The sequence below is a fragment of the Pelodiscus sinensis genome, chromosome 2, assembly GCF_052426305.1.
Source record: "Pelodiscus sinensis isolate ZL-2025 chromosome 2, ASM5242630v1, whole genome shotgun sequence".
NCBI classification, from domain to species: Eukaryota; Metazoa; Chordata; order Testudines; family Trionychidae; genus Pelodiscus; species Pelodiscus sinensis.
The window spans coordinates 264,560,910-264,582,390 of record NC_143053.1 but is presented as its reverse complement, the minus strand read 5'-3'; the positions used below and the strand labels follow the sequence as shown (position 1 = coordinate 264,582,390).

The 21,481-nt window shown below is 71.2% G+C and overlaps 1 protein-coding gene across 1 annotated transcript in view; it reads right to left on the bottom strand.

The window, feature by feature from the left end:
• Positions 1–21,481, bottom strand: part of AGAP3 (ArfGAP with GTPase domain, ankyrin repeat and PH domain 3) — a 237,354-nt gene that overhangs the window by 18,423 nt on the left and 197,450 nt on the right. Inside the window, exons 14-17 of the mRNA XM_089776874.1 lie at positions 10,356–10,510; positions 9,244–9,334; positions 7,044–7,266; positions 5,239–5,494 (exon numbers count right to left, since the gene is read on the bottom strand). Coding sequence (XP_089633000.1) covers positions 5,239–5,494; positions 7,044–7,266; positions 9,244–9,334; positions 10,356–10,510 — 725 coding nt within the window. The remainder of the gene's footprint in view (positions 1–5,238; positions 5,495–7,043; positions 7,267–9,243; positions 9,335–10,355; positions 10,511–21,481) is intronic.

Sequence of the window (21,481 nt, the reverse complement as noted above, 5' to 3'; positions counted from 1 at the left end):
GTGAGCAGAGCGGAGCGGCTGAGTGGTCAAGCCCGGTGGATGAGGAGGGTGGACGGCGTGTGTCTCAGGGTCACAGGAGGGACTGTGTGGCTACGTGAGCAGAGCGGAGCGGCTGAGTGGTCAAGCCCGGTGGATGAGGAGGGTGGACGGCGTGTGTCTCAGGGTCACAGGAAGGACTGTGTGGCTACGTGAGCAGAGCGGAGCGGCTGAGTGGTCAAGCCCGGTGGATGAGGAGGGTGGACGGCGTGTGTCTCAGGGTCACAGGAGGGACTGTGTGGCTACGTGAGCAGAGCATAGCGGCTGAGTGGTCAAGCCCGGTGGATGAGGAGAGTGGACGGCGTGTGTCTCAGGGTCACAGGAAGGACTGTGTGGCTACGTGAGCAGAGCATAGCGGCTGAGTGGTCAAGCCCGGTGGATGAGGAGGGTGGACGGCGTGTGTCTCAGGGTCACAGGATGGACTGTGTGGCTACGTGAGCAGAGCATAGCGGCTGAGTGGTCAAGCCCGGTGGATGAGGAGAGTGGACGGCGTGTGTCTCAGGGTCACAGGAAGGACTGTGTGGCTACGTGAGCAGAGCGGAGCGGCTGAGTGGTCAAGCCCGGTGGATGAGGAGGGTGGACGGCGTGTGTCTCAGGGTCACAGGAAGGACTGTGTGGCTACGTGAGCAGAGCGGAGCGGCTGAGTGGTCAAGCCCGGTGGATGAGGAGGGTGGACGGCGTGTGTCTCAGGGTCACAGGATGGACTGTGTGGCTACGTGAGCAGAGCATAGCGGCTGAGTGGTCAAGCCCGGTGGATGAGGAGAGTGGACGGCGTGTGTCTCAGGGTCACAGGAGGGACTGTGTGGCTACGTGAGCAGAGCATAGCGGCTGAGTGGTCAAGCCCGGTGGATGAGGAGAGTGGACGGCGTGTGTCTCAGGGTCACAGGAAGGACTGTGTGGCTACGTGAGCAGAGCGGAGCGGCTGAGTAGTCAAGCCCGGTGGATGAGGAGAGTGGACGGCGTGTGTCTCAGGGTCACAGGAGGGACTGTGTGGCTACGTGAGCAGAGCGGAGCGGCTGAGTGGTCAAGCCCGGTGGATGAGGAGGGTGGACGGTGTGTCTCAGGGTCACAGGAAGGACTGTGTGGCTACGTGAGCAGAGCGGAGCGGCTGAGTGGTCAAGCCCGTCTCTGGACACTGAGGACACTTGTCATCGATATGGGAAGTTGGCAGCTGGTTCCATGTGCAGGCAGAGATTGAAGCTGGAAGCAGAGGTTCAGAAGGGAGTCCGGACAGCTAATCGTTGTTACCCCACTGAGTGGGGGGGAGAGAGGGTCCCAGGGCCATTGTGAGCCAGGGAGACACACCCAGCCAGGGTTTGAGCCCACAGGACAAGGGGGAGGGGCCGAACTTGTTTTGGCAAAGGAGACTTGCAGTTTACACCTGAAGGGTCAAAACTACAACGGTGTGGAGCCAAAGATGTGGCGTAACAGAAAGTACCGTCAATGTACACGGGAGACGGCATTGTCCGTTACTCACGGTAACTCTGGTGACCAATGCTGAGAATTGTAAAGAGGTATGATGTGCATGATCCTATAACCTGCCAAGATGGACTGTATGTTAAAGGACCTTGGGATACTGACATATCCTGGTTAAGGCCTGTAACCGATCTTGGAACTTCTTACAGGACAAAGAAGGTTCCAGCCAGAAGGTGTTGTGTGGAAAGGGAAACTGAGGCACGCCACCATTTTGTTTTCATAGCTAAGGGCCAAGATGCCTACACTGTGGAGGATGAGAATACTGACATTAACACAATGTGCACTGGAGTTCGGAGACTTGCTAGAGCTGGCCTGTCTAAATCTATTCTGTCCCTTAGCTCTGGGCAAGATCACCCGACACGCATGGGGATCATGCTGCAAAAGCAGATCCAGTTGGCTGTGGGTCTTACCAGACGTTCCCTTGGGTTTATAAAACCAGGCAAGGACGTTGTTGTCTTTATGACACATCTGCAGCGATGGAGCCCATTTTAGACACAATTGGTTTTCATACGCTTGTCCAGTTGAGTCCTGTGGTTTCTAACGTTGGGTTAGAACCCGGACTGGCACAGAGCCAAAGCAGGGGGAGGCCTGTGATGCCCTCAGTGATGTTACTGGCATCACTTCCTGCCGCAATTTTGCGTTGGGGGTGCTGGCCAGGTGACCTGCTGCAGCCAAGATGCCAGGAGAGGTGTGTAAGTGCCTGTGGCCCTCCAGCTTCTCTTCAGTTTTGCTCCTTCCTGATCCCAGAGGCAGCCTTGCAGGGAACAAGGAGCCGGGAAGAACCGTGGACCCGTCCTGCCATGGGATGTGACCAAGGTCTCTTAAGCCAGCGGCTGTGACATCTCTGCTAGAGCCTGCACCGAGAACTGGGAGATTCGGTGCATGTGACGTGTGATACTTTAACAACCTCACTCTCAGGCTTTTCTTTCTTTAGTAACAAACCTTTAGATGGTAGATGCTGAAGGATCGGCCCAGCGTGGTCTGTGGGTACGATCCAGAGTGTACATTGACCGGGGATCTGTGGCTGGTTTCGTGGGACCGGAGGACCCGTTGGGGGGAGGTGAGATCAGGTTGTAAAACCCCTCCCCTGTGCTAGGCCCGGGGCTGATCGGGGCACAGGGAGAGCTGGGGTGTCCGAGGGGTTTTGCTCGTGAGGCTTCTGGCTGGCCAGGCAGGCCACTGGAGCGCCCTGTGGGACTGGTTTGTGGCCTCTTTCGGAAGGTCTCCAGTCGGGGGCTGTAAGGAGCCCCGAGTCTGAGCAATTCGCCCAGAGCAGATGCCCTCAGCTGTGCCCAGGCCCGGTCTGGCCCATCACAGGGAGTCAGAGGGGGGCTAGTGGGGGTCAGCGGGGGAGGGGTGAGAGGAGTCGGAGGGCAGTTAGTGGGGGTCGGCAGGGGAGGGGTGAGAGGAGCTGGCGGGGGGTCAGAGGAGGGCCGGGGGAGTCGCCGGGGGAGGGGTGAGAGGAGCAGGCGGGGGGTCAGAGGAGGGCCGGGGGAGTCGGCGGGGGAGGGGTGAGAGGAGTCAGAGGGGGGCTAGTGGGGGTCGGCGGGGGAGGGGTGAGAGGAGTCGGAGGGGGTTTAGTGGGGGTCGGCAGGGGAGGGGTGAGAGGAGCAGACAGGGGGTCAGAGGAGGGCCGGGGGAGTCGGCGGGGGAGGGGTGAGAGGAGCTGGCGGGGGGTCAGAGGAGGGCCGGGGGAGTCGCCGGGGGAGGGGTGAGAGGAGTCAGAGGGGGGCTAGTGGGGGTCAGCGGGGGAGGGGTGAGAGGAGTCGGAGGGCGGTTAGTGGGGGTCGGCAGGGGAGGGGTGAGAGGAGCTGGCGGGGGGTCAGAGGAGGGCCGGGGGAGTTGCCGGGGGAGGGGTGAGAGGAGCAGGCGGGGGGTCAGAGGAGGGCCGGGGGAGTCGGCGGGGGAGGGGTGAGAGGAGTCAGAGGGGGGCTAGTGGGGGTCGGCGGGGGAGGGGTGAGAGGAGTCGGAGGGGGGTTAGTGGGGGTCGGCAGGGGAGGGGTGAGAGGAGCAGACAGGGGGTCAGAGGAGGGCCGGGGGAGTCGGCGGGGGAGGGGTGAGAGGAGTCGGAGGGGGTCTAGTGGGGGTCGGCGGGGGAGGGGTGAGAGGAGCTGGCGAGGGTTCGGCAGAGGGCCGGGGGTCAGCGGAGGCAGGGTGAAAGGAGCTGGCAGGGAGTAAGCGGAGGGCTGGGAATCGGTGGGTGCGGGCTGAGGGGAGGCGGTGGGGGCCAGCAGGAGTCGGTGGGGGCAGGGTGGGAGGAGCCGGCCGGAATCAGTGGGGGTGGGAGGAGCTGGCTGGGAGTCAGCAAGGGCGGGTTGGGAGGGGGCGGCGGGGGGTTCCGCGGGGGCGGGGTGGGAGAAGCTAGAGAGGGAGTGGCAGGGGCCGGGTGGGAGGAGCCGGCGGGAGTCGACGGGGGCAGAGTGGGAGGAGCCGGCGGGAGTCAGCAAGGGCGGGGTAGGAGGAGCCGGCGGGGTGGGAGGAGGCGGCGGGGGCCGGCGGGGTGGGAGGAGCTGGCAGGGTAGGAGGAGGCGGCGGGGGCTGGCGGGGTGGGAGGAGCTGGCGGGATGGGAGGAGGCGGCGGGGGCCAGCGGGGTGGGAGGAGCTGGCAGGGTAGGAGGAGGCGGCGGGGGCTGGCGGGGTGGGAGGAGCTGGCGGGATGGGAGGAGGCGGCGGGGGCCGGCGGGGTGGGAGGAGCTGGCGGGATGGGAGGAGGCGGCGGGGGCTGGCGGGGTGGGAGGAGCTGGCGGGATGGGAGGAGGCGGCGGGGGCTGGCGGGGTGGGAGGAGCTGGCGGGGTAGGAGGAGGCGGCGGGGGTTGGCGGGGTGGGAGGAGCTGGCGGGGTAGGAGGAGGCGGCGGGGGCCGGCGGGGTGGGAGGAGCTGGCGGGATGGGAGGAGGCGGCGGGGGCTGGCGGGGTGGGAGGAGCTGGCGGGGTAGGAGGAGGCGGCGGGGGTTGGCGGGGTGGGAGGAGCTGGCAGGGTAGGAGGAGGCGGCGGGGGCCGGCAGGGTGGGAGGAGCTGGCGGGATGGGAGGAGGCGGCGGGGGCCGGCGGGGTGGGAGGAGCTGGCGGGGTAGGAGGAGGCGGCGGGGGCCGGCGGGGTGGGAGGAGCTGGCGGGGTGGGAGGAGGCGGCGGGGGCCGGCGGGGTGGGAGGAGCTGGCGGGGTAGGAGGAGGCGGCGGGGGTTGGCGGGGGCAGAGTGGGAGGAGCTGGCGGGGGTCAGCAGGGTGGGAGGAGCCGGCGGGCGGGCGACGGGGGCAGAGTGGGAGGAGCTGGCGGAGGTCGGCGGGGTGGGAGGAGCTGGTGGGGTAGGAGGAGGCGGCGGGGGCCGGAGGGTGGGAGGGGCCGGCGGCGGGGGCAGGCGGTGGGGGCCGGCAGGGTGGGAGGGGCCGGTGGGGGCAGGCGGCGGGGGCCGGCGGGGTGGGAGGAGCTGGCGGGGTGGGAGGAGGCGGCGGGGGCCAGAGGGTGGGAGGGGCCGGCGGCGGGGGCAGGCGGCGGGGGCTGGCGGGGTGGGAGGGGCCGGCGGGGGCAGGTGGTGGGGGCCGGCAGGGTGGGAGGGGCTGGCGGGGGCAGGCGGGGTGGGAGGAGCTGGCGGGGTGGGAGGAGGCGGCTCGGGCCGGCGGGGTGGGAGGAGCTGGAGGCGGGGGCAGGCGGCGGGGGCCAGCGGGGTGGGAGGGGCCGGCGGGGGCAGGCGGGGGCCGGCGGGGGCAGGCGGGGGTCTCTCCTCACCCAGATGAGCAGCTGCGTGAGCACCACGTTGGCCATGGCGCTGGAGAGGTGCAGCGCCGTGCGCCCGTCCCCGTCGCCGTAGGTCTCGTTCACCTCCTCCCTGGTGCCGTGGGCCAGCAGCGTCACCACCAGGCGCAGGTCGTCCTCCACCACGGCGCGCAGCAGCTGCTGCCCCAGGGGCACGTCCGAGTGCGGCAGCGTGGCCAGGAACAGCTTCTGCTCGTACTTGGCCCGGATCCAGTGCTCCTTCTCCTCCCTGCAGCAAGGGCCCCTCGTCGGGGCACCCGCGTCACGGGGCCCCGCAACCCGGCACGAGTGCCAGATGCAGAATGGGCCCGTTATTGTGCCCCGGGCCCCAGTGCACTTCTGTGCCCCTCACCTCCCAGCTCTCGTGCCCCGTGCCCTCTCCTCCCAGCTCTCGTGCCCCGTGCCCTCTCCTCCCAGCTCTCGTGCCCCGTGCCCTCTCCTCCCAGCTCTCGTGCCCCGTGCCCTCTCCTCCCAGCTCTCGTGCCCCGTGCCCTCTCCTCCCAGCTCTCGTGCCCCGTGCCCTCTCCTCCCAGCTCTGGTGCCCCGTGCCCTCTCCTCCCAGCTCTCGTGCCCCGTGCCCTCTCCTCCCAGCTCTCGTGCCCCGTGCCCTCTCCTCCCAGCTCTGGTGCCCCGTGCCCTCTCCTCCCAGCTCTCGTGCCCCGTGCACTCTCCTCCCAGCTCTGGTGCCCCGTGCCCTCTCCTCCCAGCTCTCGTGCCCCGTGCCCTCTCCTCCCAGCTCTCGTGCCCCGTGCCCTCTCCTCCCAGCTCTCGTGCCCCGTGCACTCTCCTCACACCTCTCGTGCCCCGTGTCCTCTCCTCACACTCACACTCCATGGGCACCCCCACCTGGGCTCTCGTGCCCCGTGCACTCTCCTCCCAGCTCTCGTGCCCCGTGCACTCTCCTCCCAGCTCTCGTGCCCCGTGCCCTCCCCTCACACCTCTCGTGCCCCGTGCCCTCCCCTCACACCTCTCGTGCCCCGTGCACTCTCCTCACACCTCTCGTGCCCCGTGCACTCTCCTCACACCTCTCGTGTCCTGGGCACCCTCCTCCCAGCTCTCGTGCCCTGTGCCCTCTCCTCACACTCACACTCCATGTGCACCCCCACCTGGGCGCTCGTGCCCCGTGCACCCTCCTCCCAGCTCTCGTGCCCCGTGTCCTCTCTTCACACTCACACTCCATGTGCACCCCCACCTGGGCGCTCGTGCCCCGTGCACCCTCCTCCCAGCTCTCGTGCCCCGTGTCCTCTCTTCACACTCACACTCCATGTGCACCCCCACCTGGGCGCTCGTGTCCTGGGCACCCTCCTCCCAGCTCTGGTGCCCGTGGCCCCCCCCAGCACTCCTGCCCCCCCCACTCAAGCGGCACGGTCCCCTGAGCCGGGCCACGGCGGGGCTCGGCCGGCGGCAGGGAAAGGTCAGCGGCTGCGCGGCGCAGCCCGGCGCCGTGGGGCCGTTATCGGGGCTGCCGTGGTGCTGGCGCAGACAAAGGCCGAGCCGCCGTCCCCTGCCGATCGATGCGCGCCGCGCGCCCGCTATCTGCTCCCATTCTATCCATCTGCATCTGGCGGGCGGCGATCAATACCCCGCGCGGAGCATGCGCCCTGCCGCTGCCCTCTGCCCCGCGCCAGCCGCTGATAAGGCGCAGAATGGGCCCTGCCGGCGTGAGTGACACGCGCCGATCGCACAGACAAGGCCTGAAAGCCACGCGCCCCTGGGAGCGCCGGCCGGCCGGCGAGCTGCCGCCGTTAACCCCCGCTGCGCCGCAGCCGGCACCTCACCTGCTGCTCTCGGGGCCCGGCTTGCGGTAGCCCTGCACCGCCCCTTCCCACACGGCGTTGGCCAGCGCGTTGCCCATGGCCGACATGAGCGCCAGGAGCTCGCCCGGCCAGTCGTCCAGGTCCAGGGAGCGCACGCGGGACAGGTGGGTGCCCAGGTGACGGTGGATCCCGGAGCACTCGATGCACATCAGGGAGCCCAGGTTCAGACTCGCCCAGTCGGGGTCTGGAGAGGGAAGAGGGGGGGTAGCACAGGCCCCAGGGACCCACACGCCCAGCCCCACAGGGATCCGCTTGTCCCCCCCGTCACCAGCCCCACAGGGACCCACGTGCTTTGCCTCCCTTGGTCAGTGAAACCCCTGGGGATGAGTGCCCTGGGGCAGGGCGGGGCACAGACCCCTGTCTGGGCAGGGCGGGAGGGCCCCGTGGGGCACAGACCCCAGTCTGGGCAGGGCGGGAGGGCCCCGAGGGGCACAGACCCCAGTCTGGGCAGGGCGGGAGGGCCCCGAGGGGCACAGACCCCAGTCTGGGCAGGGCGGGAGGGCCCCGTGGGGCACAGACCCCACTTTGGGCAGGGCGGGAGGGCCCCGTGGGGCACAGACCCCACTCTGGGCAGGGCGGGAGGGCCCCGAGGGGCACAGACCCCAGTCTGGGCAGGGCGGGAGGGCCCCGTGGGGCACAGACCCCCTGTCTGGGCAGGGCGGGAGGGCCCCGTGGGGCACAGACCCCACTTTGGGCAGGGCGGGAGGGCCCCGAGGGGCACAAACCCCACTCTGGGCAGGGCAGGAGGGCCCCGTGGGGCACAGACCCCAGTCTGGGCAGGGCAGGAGGGCCCCGTGGGGCACAGACCCCTGTTTGGGCAGGGCGGGAGGGCCCCGTGGGGCACAAACCCCACTCTGGGCAGGGCAGGAGGGCCCCGTGGGGCACAGACCCCACTCTGGGCAGGGCGGGAGGGCCCCGAGGGGCACAGATCCCTGTCTGGGCAGGGCGGGAGGGCCCCGTGGGGCACAGACCCCTGTCTGGGCAGGGCAGGAGGGCCCCGTGGGGCACAGACCCCAGTCTGGGCAGGGCGGGAGGGCCCCGTGGGGCACAGACCCCTGTCTGGGCAGGGCAGGAGGGCCCCGTGGGGCACAGACCCCAGTCTGGGCAGGGCGGGAGGGCCCCATGGGGCACAGACCCCTGTTTGGGCAGGGCAGGAGGGCCCCGAGGGGCACAGACCCCTGTTTGGGCAGGGCGGGAGGGCCCCGTGGGGCACAGACCCCTGTCTGGGCAGGGCGGGAGGGCCCCGTGGGGCACAGACCCCTGTCTGGGCAGGGCAGGAGGGCCCCGTGGGGCACAGACCCCAGTCTGGGCAGGGCGGGAGGGCCCCGTGGGGCACAGACCCCTGTCTGGGCAGGGCAGGAGGGCCCCGTGGGGCACAGACCCCAGTCTGGGCAGGGCGGGAGGGCCCCGTGGGGCACAGACCCCTGTCTGGGCAGGGCAGGAGGGCCCCGTGGGGCACAGACCCCAGTCTGGGCAGGGCGGGAGGGCCCCATGGGGCACAGACCCCTGTTTGGGCAGGGCAGGAGGGCCCCGAGGGGCACAGACCCCTGTTTGGGCAGGGCGGGAGGGCCCCGTGGGGCACAGACCCCTGTCTGGGCAGGGCGGGAGGGCCCCGTGGGGCACAGACCCCAGTCTGGGCAGGGCGGGAGGGCCCCATGGGGCACAGACCCCTGTTTGGGCAGGGCAGGAGGGCCCCGAGGGGCACAGACCCCTGTTTGGGCAGGGCGGGAGGGCCCCGTGGGGCACAGACCCCTGTTTGGGCAGGGTGGGAGGGCCCCGAGGGGCACAGACCCCACTTTGGGCAGGGCGGGAGGGCCCCGTGGGGCACAGATCCCTGTCTGGGCAGGGCGGGAGGGCCCCGAGGGGCACAGACCCCTGTTTGGGCAGGGCGGGAGGGCCCCGAGGGGCACAGACCCCACTTTGGGCAGGGCGGGAGGGCCCCGTGGGGCACAGACCCCTGTCTGGGCAGGGCGGGAGGGCCCCGTGGGGCACAAACCCCACTCTGGGCAGGGCGGGAGGGCCCCATGGGGCACAGACCCCTGTTTGGGCAGGGCGGGAGGGCCCCGTGGGGCACAGACCCCTGTTTGGGCAGGGCGGGAGGGCCCCATGGGGCACAGACCCCCTGTCTGGGCAGGGCGGGAGGGCCCCGTCGGGCACTCACTGGGCGCGTCACAGTCCACGCAGAAGCTGTTGCCACGGGTCGTCCGGACCGTCTGCAGGGCCAGGGCGTCGCTCTGGCTGCCCAAGCGTGTCTGAAAGAGGCAGGCGAGCGCCCAACGTGTTAGGAGGTGCTGGGGGGCCAAGGGCTGGGGGGTTAGGAGAACAGAGGGCAGGGGGCGAGGGAGGGGGTTAGGAGCACAGAGGGCAGGGCGGCGAGGGCGGGGGGGTTAGGAGCACAGAGGGCAGGGGGCGAGGGAGGGGGTTAGGAGCACAGAGGGCAGGGGGGCGAGGGCGGGGGGTTAGGAGCACAGAGGGCAGCGTGGCGAGGGCGGGGGGGTTAGGAGCACAGAGGGCAGGGGGCGAGGGAGGGGGTTAGGAGCACAGAGGGCAGCGTGGCGAGGGCGGGGGGGTTAGGAGCACAGAGGGCAGGGGGCGAGGGAGGGGGGTTAGGAGCACAGAGGGCAGGGGGGCGAGGGCGGGGGGGTTAGGAGCACAGAGGGCAGGGGCGGTGAGAGAGGGGCCGAGGGCGGGGGCGGTGAGGGGGGCCAAGGGCAGGGTGGTGGCAAGGGAGGGGCCGAGGGCAGGATGGTGGCGAGGGAGGGGCCGAGGGCGGGGCGGCGAGGGCGGGAGGGGCCGAGGGCAGGGCCAAGGGCGGGGCAGCGAGGGAGGGGCCGAGGGCGGGGCAGCGAGGGAGGGGCCGAAGGCTGGGCGGCGAGGCAAGGGCGGGAGGGGCCGAGGGCAGGGGCGGTGAGGGGGGGGGGCGAGGGTGGGGCAGCGAGGGAGGGGCCGAGGGTTGGGCGGCGAGGCAAGGGCGGGAGGGGCCGAGGGCAGGGGCGGTGAGGGGGGGCCGAGGGCGGGGCAGCGAGGGCGGGGTGGCAAGGGCGGGAGGGGCCGAGGGCAGGGGCGGGGAGGGAGGGGCCAAGGGGGGGGCTGAGGGCGGGGTTCTGGACGGGCAGGTAATGCCAGCCGGGCAGGGGTGGGGGCAGCGGGGCAGCACCAGCCTGGGCAGCGCGGGGGACCCACCAGGAACCGAGGGGCAGGTGGGGCCGGGCCGGCCTGCAGGGGAGGGGAGCAGGGGACGGGCCCTAGGGGCCGGCCTGGGGGGCCCCTCACCTTGTTCTTGCTGCTCTCGCAGCCCTGCAGGCTGGCCAGGATCTGGCTCTCGATGGCCTGGACCCACAGCTCCCGCTCCTCTGCCGCCGAGGCCTCGAAGAGCCAGGTCTGGCCCGTCAGCGACACGATCATGAACTCAAACGACTCGTCTTGTTCTGAAACAGAGGGGCGGGGTCACCCACGGCACTGGGGGGCGGGGCTACTCATGGCGGGGGGCGGGGTCACCCACGGCACTGGGGGGCAGGGCTACTCATGGCGGGGGCGGGGTCACCCACAGCACTGGGGGGCGGGGCTACTCATGGCGGGGGGCGGGGTCACCCACGGCACTGGGGGGCGGGGCTACTCATGGCGGGGGGCGGGGTCACCCACGGCACTGGGGGGCGGGGCTACTCATGGCGGGGGGCGGGGTCACCCACGGCACTGGGGGTGGGGCTACTCATGGCGGGGGGCGGGGTCACCCACGGCACTGGGGGAGTGGTCACTGTACTGGCATGGGGGGGTCACAGTGTCGGCATGGAGGGGGCGGGGTCACTGTGCCAACACTGGGGGGTCACTGCCCCGGCACAGGGAAGCTGCCCTCCCCGCAGGTGCATGGCCCAGCCCCTTCCCAAGGCCACGTCCTTTGAGCCGGCCCCCCCCCCCGCCCAGCCTGGCCAGAGCCCCTCCCCGGTGAGCAGTGGGTCCGGCCTCCCGCCCCAGGGTAGGGGCACCGTGGGGAGACCTGTAGGAGGGGGGCGGCCTGAGCCCAGCCATGCTGAGCCGGGCGCTGTCCCTGCAGCCACGCCAAGCGCCCGGCACACTGGGGCCAGGCCACGGCAGGTCGGGCAGGGCCTGCGGGAGACGGGGCCGGCGGCTCTGGGAGATGGGCAGCCCGCTCGGCGACACGGCGCCGCAGCTCCCGCCGGGCCCGGCGCTGGCCCAGGGGGCTGCCGGCCGAGCCAGGGGCCTCCGTGTGCCACGCACGGGCAGTGGGCGACGCCCGGCTCTGGCACTGGGGACACGGGCGGGACGGGCCTTTGGTCTGGGTCTGGCCGCTCTCCGTGGGGGCTGGGCTGAGGGTCTCCCCGGCACCGGCCGGGACGGCTCGGGGGGCGCCCGGAGCCCGTGTCCCGGCTCCGCAGCCCGCGCCGCGGTCGGAGGGAGGGAGAGCGGCGGGGCCGAGCAGAACGACTAACACACGTTATGTCACAGCACACGCTTCAGCTCATAGCAAAATGATTTGTAATTACCTAATTAGCGTTATGCAAATAACACCCTCATCTGCATAACGAGCCTGCCCAGCTCTCTATTAAAAGCAGGGAGCCAAGCGCGCGGCGCTGGGGCCAGCGGGGAGGCGGAGGGGTGGGCCAGGGTCTGCAAGGCCTGTCCTGGGAGCGGGGGCCCCGGCTTCTGCCCCCCGCCTGCCGACCGGTCGGACACAGGGGGGCCGACGGCCACGCCCACCCCAGACCCACGGGAGGGGGGACCCGGCCAGGGCCCCTCCCCAGCCATTGTACCCAAGTCAGGCAGGGCCCCCGCACCCTGTGCCCCCCACCTCACACAGCAGAGAGATAACCCATCCCCCATCTCCCCTCACACACCCCAGTGCTCCCTGTGCCCCCCAGCCCCCCTCACACAGGGGAGAGGTTATAACCCATCCCCCACCTCCCCTCGGACACCCCAGTGCTCCCTGTGCCCCCCAGCCCCCTCACACAGGGGAGAGGTTATAACCCATCCCCCCACCTCCCCTCGGACACCCCAGTGCTCCCTGTGCCCCCCAGCCCCCTCACACAGGGGAGAGGTTATAACCCATCCCCCATCTCCCCTCACACACCCCAGTGCTCCCTGTGCCCCCCAGCCCCCCTCACACAGGGGAGAGGTTATAACCCATCCCCCCACCTCCCCTCGGACACCCCAGTGCTCCCTGTGCCCCCCAGCCCCCTCACACAGGGGAGAGGTTATAACCCATCCCCCCACCTCCCCTCGGACACCCCAGTGCTCCCTGTGCCCCCCAGCCCCCTCACACAGGGGAGAGGTTATAACCCATCCCCCATCTCCCCTCACACACCCCAGTGCTCCCTGTGCCCCCCAGCCCCGCTCACACAGGGGAGAGGTTATAACCCATCCCCCACCTCCCCTCACACACCCCAGTGCTCCCTGTGCCCCCCAGCCCCCCTCACACAGGGGAGAGGTTATAACCCATCCCCCACCTCCCCTCAGACACCCCAGTGCTCCCTGTGCCCCCCAGCCCCCCTCACACAGGGGAGAGGTTATAACCCATCCCCCATCTCCCCTCACACACCCCAGTGCGCCCTGTGCCCCCCAGCCCCCCTCACACAGGGGAGCGGTTATAACACATCCCCCACCTCCCCTCAGACACCCCAGTGCTCCCTGTGCCCCCCAGCCCCCCTTACACAGGGGAGAGGTTATAACCCATCCCCCACCTCCCCTCAGACACCCCAGTGCTCCCTGTGCCCCCCAGCCCCCCTTACACAGGGGAGAGGTTATAACCCATCCCCCACCTCCCCTCAGACACCCCAGTGCTCCCTGTGCCCCCCAGCCCCCCTTACACAGAGGAGAGGTTATAACCCATCCCCCACCTCCCCTCAGACACCCCAGTGCTCCCTGTGCCCCCCAGCCCCCCTTACACAGGGGAGAGGTTATAACCCATCCCCCACCTCCCCTCACACACCCCAGTGCTCCCTGTGCCCCCCCAGCCCCCCTCACACAGGGGAGAGGTTATAACCCATCCCCCACCTCCCCTCACACACCCCAGTGCTCCCTGTGCCCCCCAGCCCCCCTCACACAGGGGAGAGGTTATAACCCATCCCCCACCTCCCCTCACACACCCCAGTGCTCCCTGTGCCCCCCAGCCCCCCTCACACAGGGGAGAGGTTATAACCCATCCCCCACCTCCCCTCACACACCCCAGTGCTCCCTGTGCCCCCCAGCCCCCCTCACACAGGGGAGAGGTTATAACCCATCCCCCACCTCCCCTCAGACACCCCAGTGCTCCCTGTGCCCCCCAGCCCCCCTTACACAGAGGAGAGGTTATAACCCATCCCCCACCTCCCCTCGGACACCCCAGTGCTCCCTGTGCCCCCCCAGCCCCCCTCACACAGGGGAGAGGTTATAACCCATCCCCCACCTCCCCTCAGACACCCCAGTGCTCCCTGTGCCCCCCCAGCCCCCCTCACACAGGGGAGAGGTTATAACCCATCCCCCACCTCCCCTCAGACACCCCAGTGCTCCCTGTGCCCCCCAGCCCCCCTCACACAGGGGAGAGGTTATAACCCATCCCCCACCTCCCCTCAGACACCCCAGTGCTCCCTGTGCCCCCCCAGTTCCCCGTCACACAGGGGCGAGGTTCCAACCCTTCTCTCCGACTCTGGATAGGTTCTCCGGGTCCCGGGGAAGCCGCCAGGCCCGGGAGAATCCCCCTCCCAGGTCTCCCCCAAAGCGCTCGCTGGGCCGGCCCTTCAGGGGCGTCCATGGCCGGCTCATCAAGAGCAGAAGGAAAAGCCAGAGTCTGACTCCGGGCCGGGAAGGACGCCAGAGCCGGCCCAGGGCGCCCGAGACAGACGCGGCAGCGCCCCTCCCGCCGAGCCGGCCCGGGGTGTGCAAGGCCGGGAGGGGTCACGGCTCGGGGCCCCACGTCCCACTGGCCGGGCGCGGAGGGGGACAGGGCGAGAGCCGGCGGCGTGGGCCCCGGCTGGGGGGCTGGGCGCTGCGGGAGAAGGCCAAAGGGGGAGGGGGGCAGGCCAGGGTCTGCTGGTAACTGGCCCCACATGCAGCCTCCTTAGGTCTCCGGCTGGAAGGGGGGAGAGGCCGGGGGCGGCTACTCACTCAGGAGCTCACCAGCAGGAAGAGCCCTGGCAAGGGCCAGACAGAAGGGGCAGCGCTGCCCCCCACCCCGACCCACGGCCCCTGCTCTGCCCCCCACCCCGACCCAGGGCCCCTGCTCTGCCCCCCACCCCGACCCACGGCCCCTGCGCTGCCCCCCACCCCGACCCACGGCCCCTGCTCTGCGCCCCACCCCGACCCACGGCCCCTGCTCTGCGCCCCACCCCGACCCAGGGCCCCTGCTCTGCCCCCCACCCCGACCCACGGCCCCTGCTCTGCGCCCCACCCCGACCCACGGCCCCTGCTCTGCGCCCCACCCCGACCCAGGGCCCCTGCTCTGCCCCCCACCCCGACCCACGGCCCCTGCTCTGCCCCCCACCCCGACCCAGGGCCTCTGCTCTGCCCCCCACCCCGACCCACGGCCCCTGCTCTGGCCACCTGGGCTCAGCGCTGCCCCCCCACCCCGACCCACGGCCCCTGCTCTGCGCCCCACCCCGACCCAGGGTCCCTGCTCTGCCCCCCACCCCGACCCACGGCCCCTGCTCTGGCCACCTGGGCTCAGCGCTGCCCCCCACCCCGACCCACGGCCCCTGCTCTGCCCCACCTGGGCGCAGCGCTGCCCCCAACCCCGACCCGCGGCCCCTGCTCTGCCTGTCCTGGGTACAGCCCTGCCCCCCACCCCAACCCACGGCCCCTGCTCTGCGCCCAACCCCGACCCAGGGCCCCTGCTCTGCCCCCCACCCCGACCTACGGCCCCTGCTCTGCGCCCCACCCCGACCCACGGCCCCTGCTCTGCGCCCCACCCCGACCCACGGCCCCTGCTCTGCGCCCAACCCCGACCCAGGGCCCCTGCTCTGCCCCCCACCCCGACCTACGGCCCCTGCTCTGCCCCCCACCCCGACCCACGGTCCCTGCTCTGCCCGTCCTGGGTACAGCCCTGGCCCCCCACCCCAACCCACGGCCCCTGCTCTGCCCCCAACCTCGACCCGCGGCCCCTGCTCTGCCTGTCCTGGGTACAGTGCTGCCCCCAACCCCGACCCACGGCCCCTGCTCTGCGCCCAACCCCGACCCACGGCCCCTGCTCTGCCCCCAACCTCGACCCACAGCCCCTGCTCTGCGCCCAACCCCGACCCACGGTCCCTGCTCTGCCCCCAACCTCGACCCGTGGCCCCTGCTCTGCCCCCAACCCTGACCCCCGCCCCTGCTCTGCCCCCAACCCTGACCCACGGTCTCTGCTCTGCCCGTCCTGGGCGCAGCGCTGCCCCCAACCCCGACCCACGGCCCCTGCTCTGCGCCCAACCCCGACCCACGGCCCCTGCTCTGCCCCCAACCCTGACCCACGGCCCCTGCTCTGCCCCCAACCCTGACCCCCGCCCCTGCTCTGCCCGTCCTGGGCGCAGCGCTGCCCCCAACCCCGACCCACGACCCCTTGTGACATAGGGGGGATTTTGTCCACCTTTGTGGTCCACTGCATTCACTCTGGGTTTGCATTCACTGGCTGCTTTGCTGTGCTGTGTGCGAGTCCTGCGGCCCTGGGCTGCTCTGCCGTGGCTCGGTGCCTCGTCCGGGCCCTGCAGCGCTGTGCCCGAGGAGGGGAGGCCGGCACGACTCCCTGGGGAAGCGTGTCCAGTCTCACACCTGAGGCCCAGGTGAGGGCAGGTGGCACCTTGGGCCTGGAAGCAGGGCAAAGCTGGGGCGGGCGGCCTGGGGGTGGGAGCGGGAGTTAGTTTTCGGCTGGCTGGGGGAGTAGGGAGCCTCGCTGGTTTGGGGGGCTGAGCTGGGGCTCTGGGCTCCCCCTTCCCCAGGCTGGGCTGTCCTGACGGCTCCTGTAACAACCAATCGGAGCTCCGCTGTGTCCCTGGGACCCAATACCTGCCACTGGAGAGTCCCTTGTGTCTGCGGACGGGGGCGCAGGACCCGGGGTCTCCCCCACACTCCGGGACACCCCTGCTCTGCCTGCCCTGGCCTCCTTGCTGCCAATGGCCTGGGCCCGGCACCCACAGCCAAGGGCTCCCAGCGGACAGGAGGGTGCGTGGTCCCCAGCGACCCACAGACGGGTCAGCACAGGGCCAAGGGCAGCGCAGCCTGGGGAGTGGGGCCCTGGGCCCCTCTCTGCCCCCCAACCCAGCCAGACTCATGCACCCAGCAGCCATCGCTGTCCCTCCGGCCCTGCCCTCCTTCCTCCTGCTTCCTGGCAAACGGGGTCACCTGACCGACCCCTCCCAGGTGGAGGTTACTGGAGCCCGGCCCCCCCGCGGCGAGTCACGGCCGGAATTCCCAGCCCCAAGGAGATGGCAGCACAGGGCCCAGGGAAACTGAGGCACAAATGGGGTTACTACAGGACAGCAGCAACCCCCGCTCCCCGCGCTGGGTTGGAGGGGCGGGGCAGGAGCGAGCCCGCACGCCCCAGAGCAGGGCTTGGGGGAGTCGATTACGCCAGCGCCGTTCGATGAGTGGGCAGAGGAAGCGGACACAGCAACGCGCTGCCTCTTGATGAGGTTTTGATGAGGTTCTGAAGCCTGAGCGCTGAGCAGAGCGAGTGCGGCGGGGCCACCGGCGCTGATGTGAATTAACCCCGACCCTGCAACGAGTCTCGCGCCGTGGGGCGACCAGCGGGCGTGGGACGGAGATCGCACCCACCGTGAGCGCGCCCGGCCCCGCGGCGCCCGACCCCCAGACATCCCTGCACCGCGGCGCCCAGCCCCCCAGACATCCTTGCCCCACGGCGCCCAACCCCCCAGAGATCCCTGCCCCACGGCGCCCGGCCGCCCAGACATCCCTGCCCCACGGCGCCCAGCCCCCCAGAAATCCCTGCCCCACGGCGCCCAGCCCCCCAGAAATCCCTGCCCCACGGCGCCCGACCCCCAGACATCCCTGCACCGCGGCGCCCAGCCCCCCAGACATCCCTGCCCCACGGCGCCCAACCCCCCAGAGATCCCTGCCCCATGGCGCCCGGCCGCCCAGACATCCCTGCCCCATGGCGCCCAGCCCCCCAGAGATCCCTGCCCCACGGCGCCCGGCTGCCCAGACATCCCTGCCCCACGGCGCCCAGCCCCCCAGACATCCCTGCTCCGTGGCACCCGACCCCCAGACATCCCTGCCCCACGGCGCCCAGTCCCCCAGACATCCCTGCCCCACGGCGCCCAGCCCCCCAGACATCCCTGCCCCACGGCGCCCGGCCGCCCAGACATCCCTGCCCCACGGCGCCCAGCCCCCCAGAAATCCCTGCCCCACGGCGCCCAGCCCCCCAGACATCCCTGCCCCGTGGCACCCGACCCCCCAGACATCCCTGCCCCACGGCGCCCAGCCCCCCAGACATCCCTGCCCCACGGTGCCCGGCCGCCAGCCAGACATCCCTGCACCGCGGCGCCCAGCCCCCCAGACATCCCTGCCCCATGGCGCCCAGCCCCCCAGACATCCCTGCCCCATGGCGCCCAGCCCCCCAGAGATCCCTGCCCCACGGTGCCTGGCCCCCAGCCAGAGATCCCTGCCCTGCGGCACCCAGCCCCCAGAAATCCCTGCCCCACGGCGCCTGGACCCCAGCCGGAGATCCCTGCCCCACGGCGCCCGGCCCCCAGCCGGAGATCCCTGCCCCACGGTGCCCAGCCCCCACAGCCAGAGATCCCTGCCCCACTGCGCCCAGCCCCCCAGAGATCCCTGCCCCACGGCGCCTGGCCCCCAGCCGGAGATCCCTGCCCCACGGCGCCCAGCCCCCCAGAGATCCCGGGTATGTCTACACTACCCTCCTAGTTCGAACTAGGAGGGTAATGTATGCATACCGCACTTGCTAATGAAGCCCGGGATTTGAATTTCCCGGGCTTCATTAGCATAAGCGGGGAGCCGCCATTTTTAAATCCCCGCTGCTTCGAACCCCGTGTAGCGCGGCTACACGGGGCTCGAACTAGGTAGTTCGGACTAGGGTGCCTATTCCGAACTACCGGTACACCTCGTTTCACGAGGAGTAACGGTAGTTCGGAATAGGACCCTAGTCCGAACTACCTAGTTCGAGCCCCGTGTAGCCGCGCTACACGGGGTTCGAAGCAGCGGGGATTTAAAAATGGCGGCTCCCCGCTTATGCTAATGAAGCCCGGGAAATTCAAATCCCGGGCTTCATTAGCAAGTGCGGTATGCATACATTACCCCGCTAGTTCGAACTAGCGGGGTAGTGTAGACATACCCCCCTGCCCCACGGCGCCCGGCCCCCAGAGATCCCTGCCCCACGGCGCCCAGCCCCCCAGAGATCCCTGCCCCACTGCGCCTAGCCCCCCAGAGATCCCTGCCCCACGGCGCCTGGCCCCCAGCCAGAGATCCCTGCCCCACGGTGCCCAGCCCCCAGCCAGAGATCCCTGACCCACGGCGCCCGGCTCCCAGCTGGAGATCCCTGCCCCGCGGTGCCCGGCCCCCAGACATCCCTTCCCCTTGGCACCCAGCCCCCCAGCCATCCCTGTCCCGCGGCGCCCAGCTCCCTGGGACAGCGCTCGCTCGCCAGGCAGCCACGTGGAGTGGCACCACTCTGTATGACGGGCCTGGGGCGCTCCATAGGCAGCAACCCCAACACAAGCTGGGCTTGGGGTCCCTGGGGCATGCAGCCGCCTCCACCACAGCACGCTGGGGACAGGGGCTGGCCAGTCCCCCCAGGACACGCTGGGCACAGGGGCTGGCCAGTCTGCCCGGGACACGCTGGGCACAGGGGCTGGCCAGTCTGCCCGGGACACGCTGGGGACAGGGGCTGGCCAGTCTCCCCGGGACACGCTGGGCACAAGGGCTGGCCAGTTCCCCCAGGACACGCTGGGGACAGGGGCTGGCCAGTCTGCCCGGGACACGCTGGGCACAGGGGCTGGCCAGTTCCCCCAGGACACGCTGGGGACAGGGACTGGCCAGTCTGCCCGGGACACGCTGGGCACAGGGGCTGGCCAGTCTCCCCGGGACACGCTGGGCACAGGGGCTGGCCAGTTCCCCCAGGACACGCTGGGGACAGGGACTGGCCAGTCTGCCCGGGACACGCTGGGCACAGGGGCTGGCCAGTCCGTCCGGGACACGCTGGGGACAGGGACTGGCCAGTCCCCCCGGGACACGCTGGGCACAGGGGCTGGCCAGTCCCCCCGGGACATGCTGGGCACAGGGGCTGGCCAGTTCCCCCAGGACACGCTGGGCACAGGGGCTGGCTAGTCCGCCCGGGACACGCTGGGGACAGGGGCTGGCCAGTCCCCCCAGGACACGCTGGGCACAGGGGCTGGCCAGTCCGCCCGGGACACGCTGGGCACAGGGGCTGGCCAGTCCCCCCGGGACACGCTGGGCACAGGGGCTGGCCAGTCCCCCCAGGACACGCTGGGGACAGGGGCTGGCCAGTCCCCCCGGGACACGCTGGGCACAGGGGCTGGCCAGTCCCCCCAGGACACGCTGGGCACAGGGGCTGGCCAGTCTCCCCGGGACACGCTGGGGACAGGGGCTGGCCAGTTCCCCCAGGACACGCTGGGGACAGGGACTGGCCAGTCTGCCCGGGACACGCTGGGCACAGGGGCTGGCCAGTCCCCCCAGGACACGCTGGGCACAGGGGCTGGCCAGTCTGCCCGGGACACGCTGGGCACAGGGGCTGGCCAGTCTCCCCGGGACACGCTGGGCACAGGGGCTGGCCAGTCCCCCCGGGACACGCTGGGCACAGGGGCTGGCCAGTTCCCCCGGGACACGCTGGGGACAGGGGCTGGCCAGTCCTCCCGGGATACGCTGGGCACAGGGGCTGGCCAGTCCCCATGGGACACGCTGGGGACAGGGGCTGGCCAGTCTGCCCAGGACACGCTGGGCACAGGGGCTGGCCAGTTCCTCCAGGACACGCTGGGGACAGGGGCTGGCCAGTCTCCCCGGGACACGCTGGGCACAGGGGCTGGCCAGTCTGCCCGGGACACGCTGGGCACAGGGGCTGGCCAGTTCCCCCAGGACACGCTGAGGACAGGGGCTGGCCAGTTCCCCCAGGACACGCTGGGGACAGGGGCTGGCCAGTCTGCCCGGGACACGCTGGGGACAGGGGCTGGCCAGTTCCTCCAGGACACGCTGGGGACAGGGGCTGGCCAGTCTGCCCGGGACACGCTGGGGACAGGGACTGGCCAGTCTGCCCGGGACACGCTGGGGACAGGGGCTGGCTAGTCCGCCCAGGACACGCTGGGCACAGGGGCTGGCCAGTTCCCCCGGGACACGCTGGGCACAGGGGCTGGCCAGTCTCCCCGGGACACGCTGGGCACAGGGGCTGGCCAGTTCCCCCAGGACACGCTGGGCACAGGGGCTGGCCAGTCCCCCCGGGACACGCTGGGCACAGGGGCTGGCCAGTCTCCCCGGGACACGCTGGGCACAGGGGCTGGCCAGTCCCCCCGGGACACGCTGGGCACAGGGGCTGGCCAGTCTCCCCGGGACACGCTGGGGACAGGGGCTGGCCAGTCCCCCTGGGACACGCTGGGCACAGGGGCTGGCCAGTCTCTCCAGGACACGCTGGGAACAGGGGCTGGCCAGTCTGCCCGGGACACGCTGGGCACAGGGGCTGGCCAGTCTGCCCGGGACACGCTGGGCACAGAGGCTGGCCAGTCCCCCCGGGACACGGTGGGGACAGGGGCTGGCCAGTCTCTCCAGGACACGCTGGGCACAGGGGCTGGCCAGTCTCTCCAGGACACGCTGGGAACAGGGGCTGGCCAGTCTGCCCGGGACACGCTGGGCACAGGGGCTGGCCAGTCTGCCCGGGACACGCTGGGCACAGGGGCTGGCCAGTCCCCCCGGGACACGCTGGGCACAGGGGCTGGCCAGTCTCCCCGGGACACGCTGGGCACAGGGGCTGGCCAGTCTCCCCGGGACACGCTGGGCACAGGGGCTGGCCAGTCCCCCCGGGACACGCTGGGGACAGGGGCTGGCCAGTCCCCCCGGGACACGCTGGGGACAGGGGCTGGCCAGTCCCCCCGGGACACGCTGGGGACAGGGGCTGGCCAGTCCGCCCGGGACACGCTGGGGACAGGGGCTGGCCAGTCCCCCCGGGACACGCTGGGCACAGGGGCTGGCCAGTCTGCCCAGGACCGTACATCTAGCAAAGCAGCGAAGCCTCCGGCAGCGTAAGGAACTGGGCGTTGTGCCGAGAATCCAAGGCTGCTTTGTGGGGCAGGATCCAGCGAGGCGCCTCTGGGCTGACGCCCTGTGCCCCAGGCCTGCCCTGGAGCACCCACGGGGACGGACAGGCCCCAGGGGTGCAGGGCTGGGGCGCTACCTGGGCTGGGCTCAGTGCCTCGCTCGCCCCGCCGGGCCCGGGAGCAGGGGTCTCCCCCAGGCCA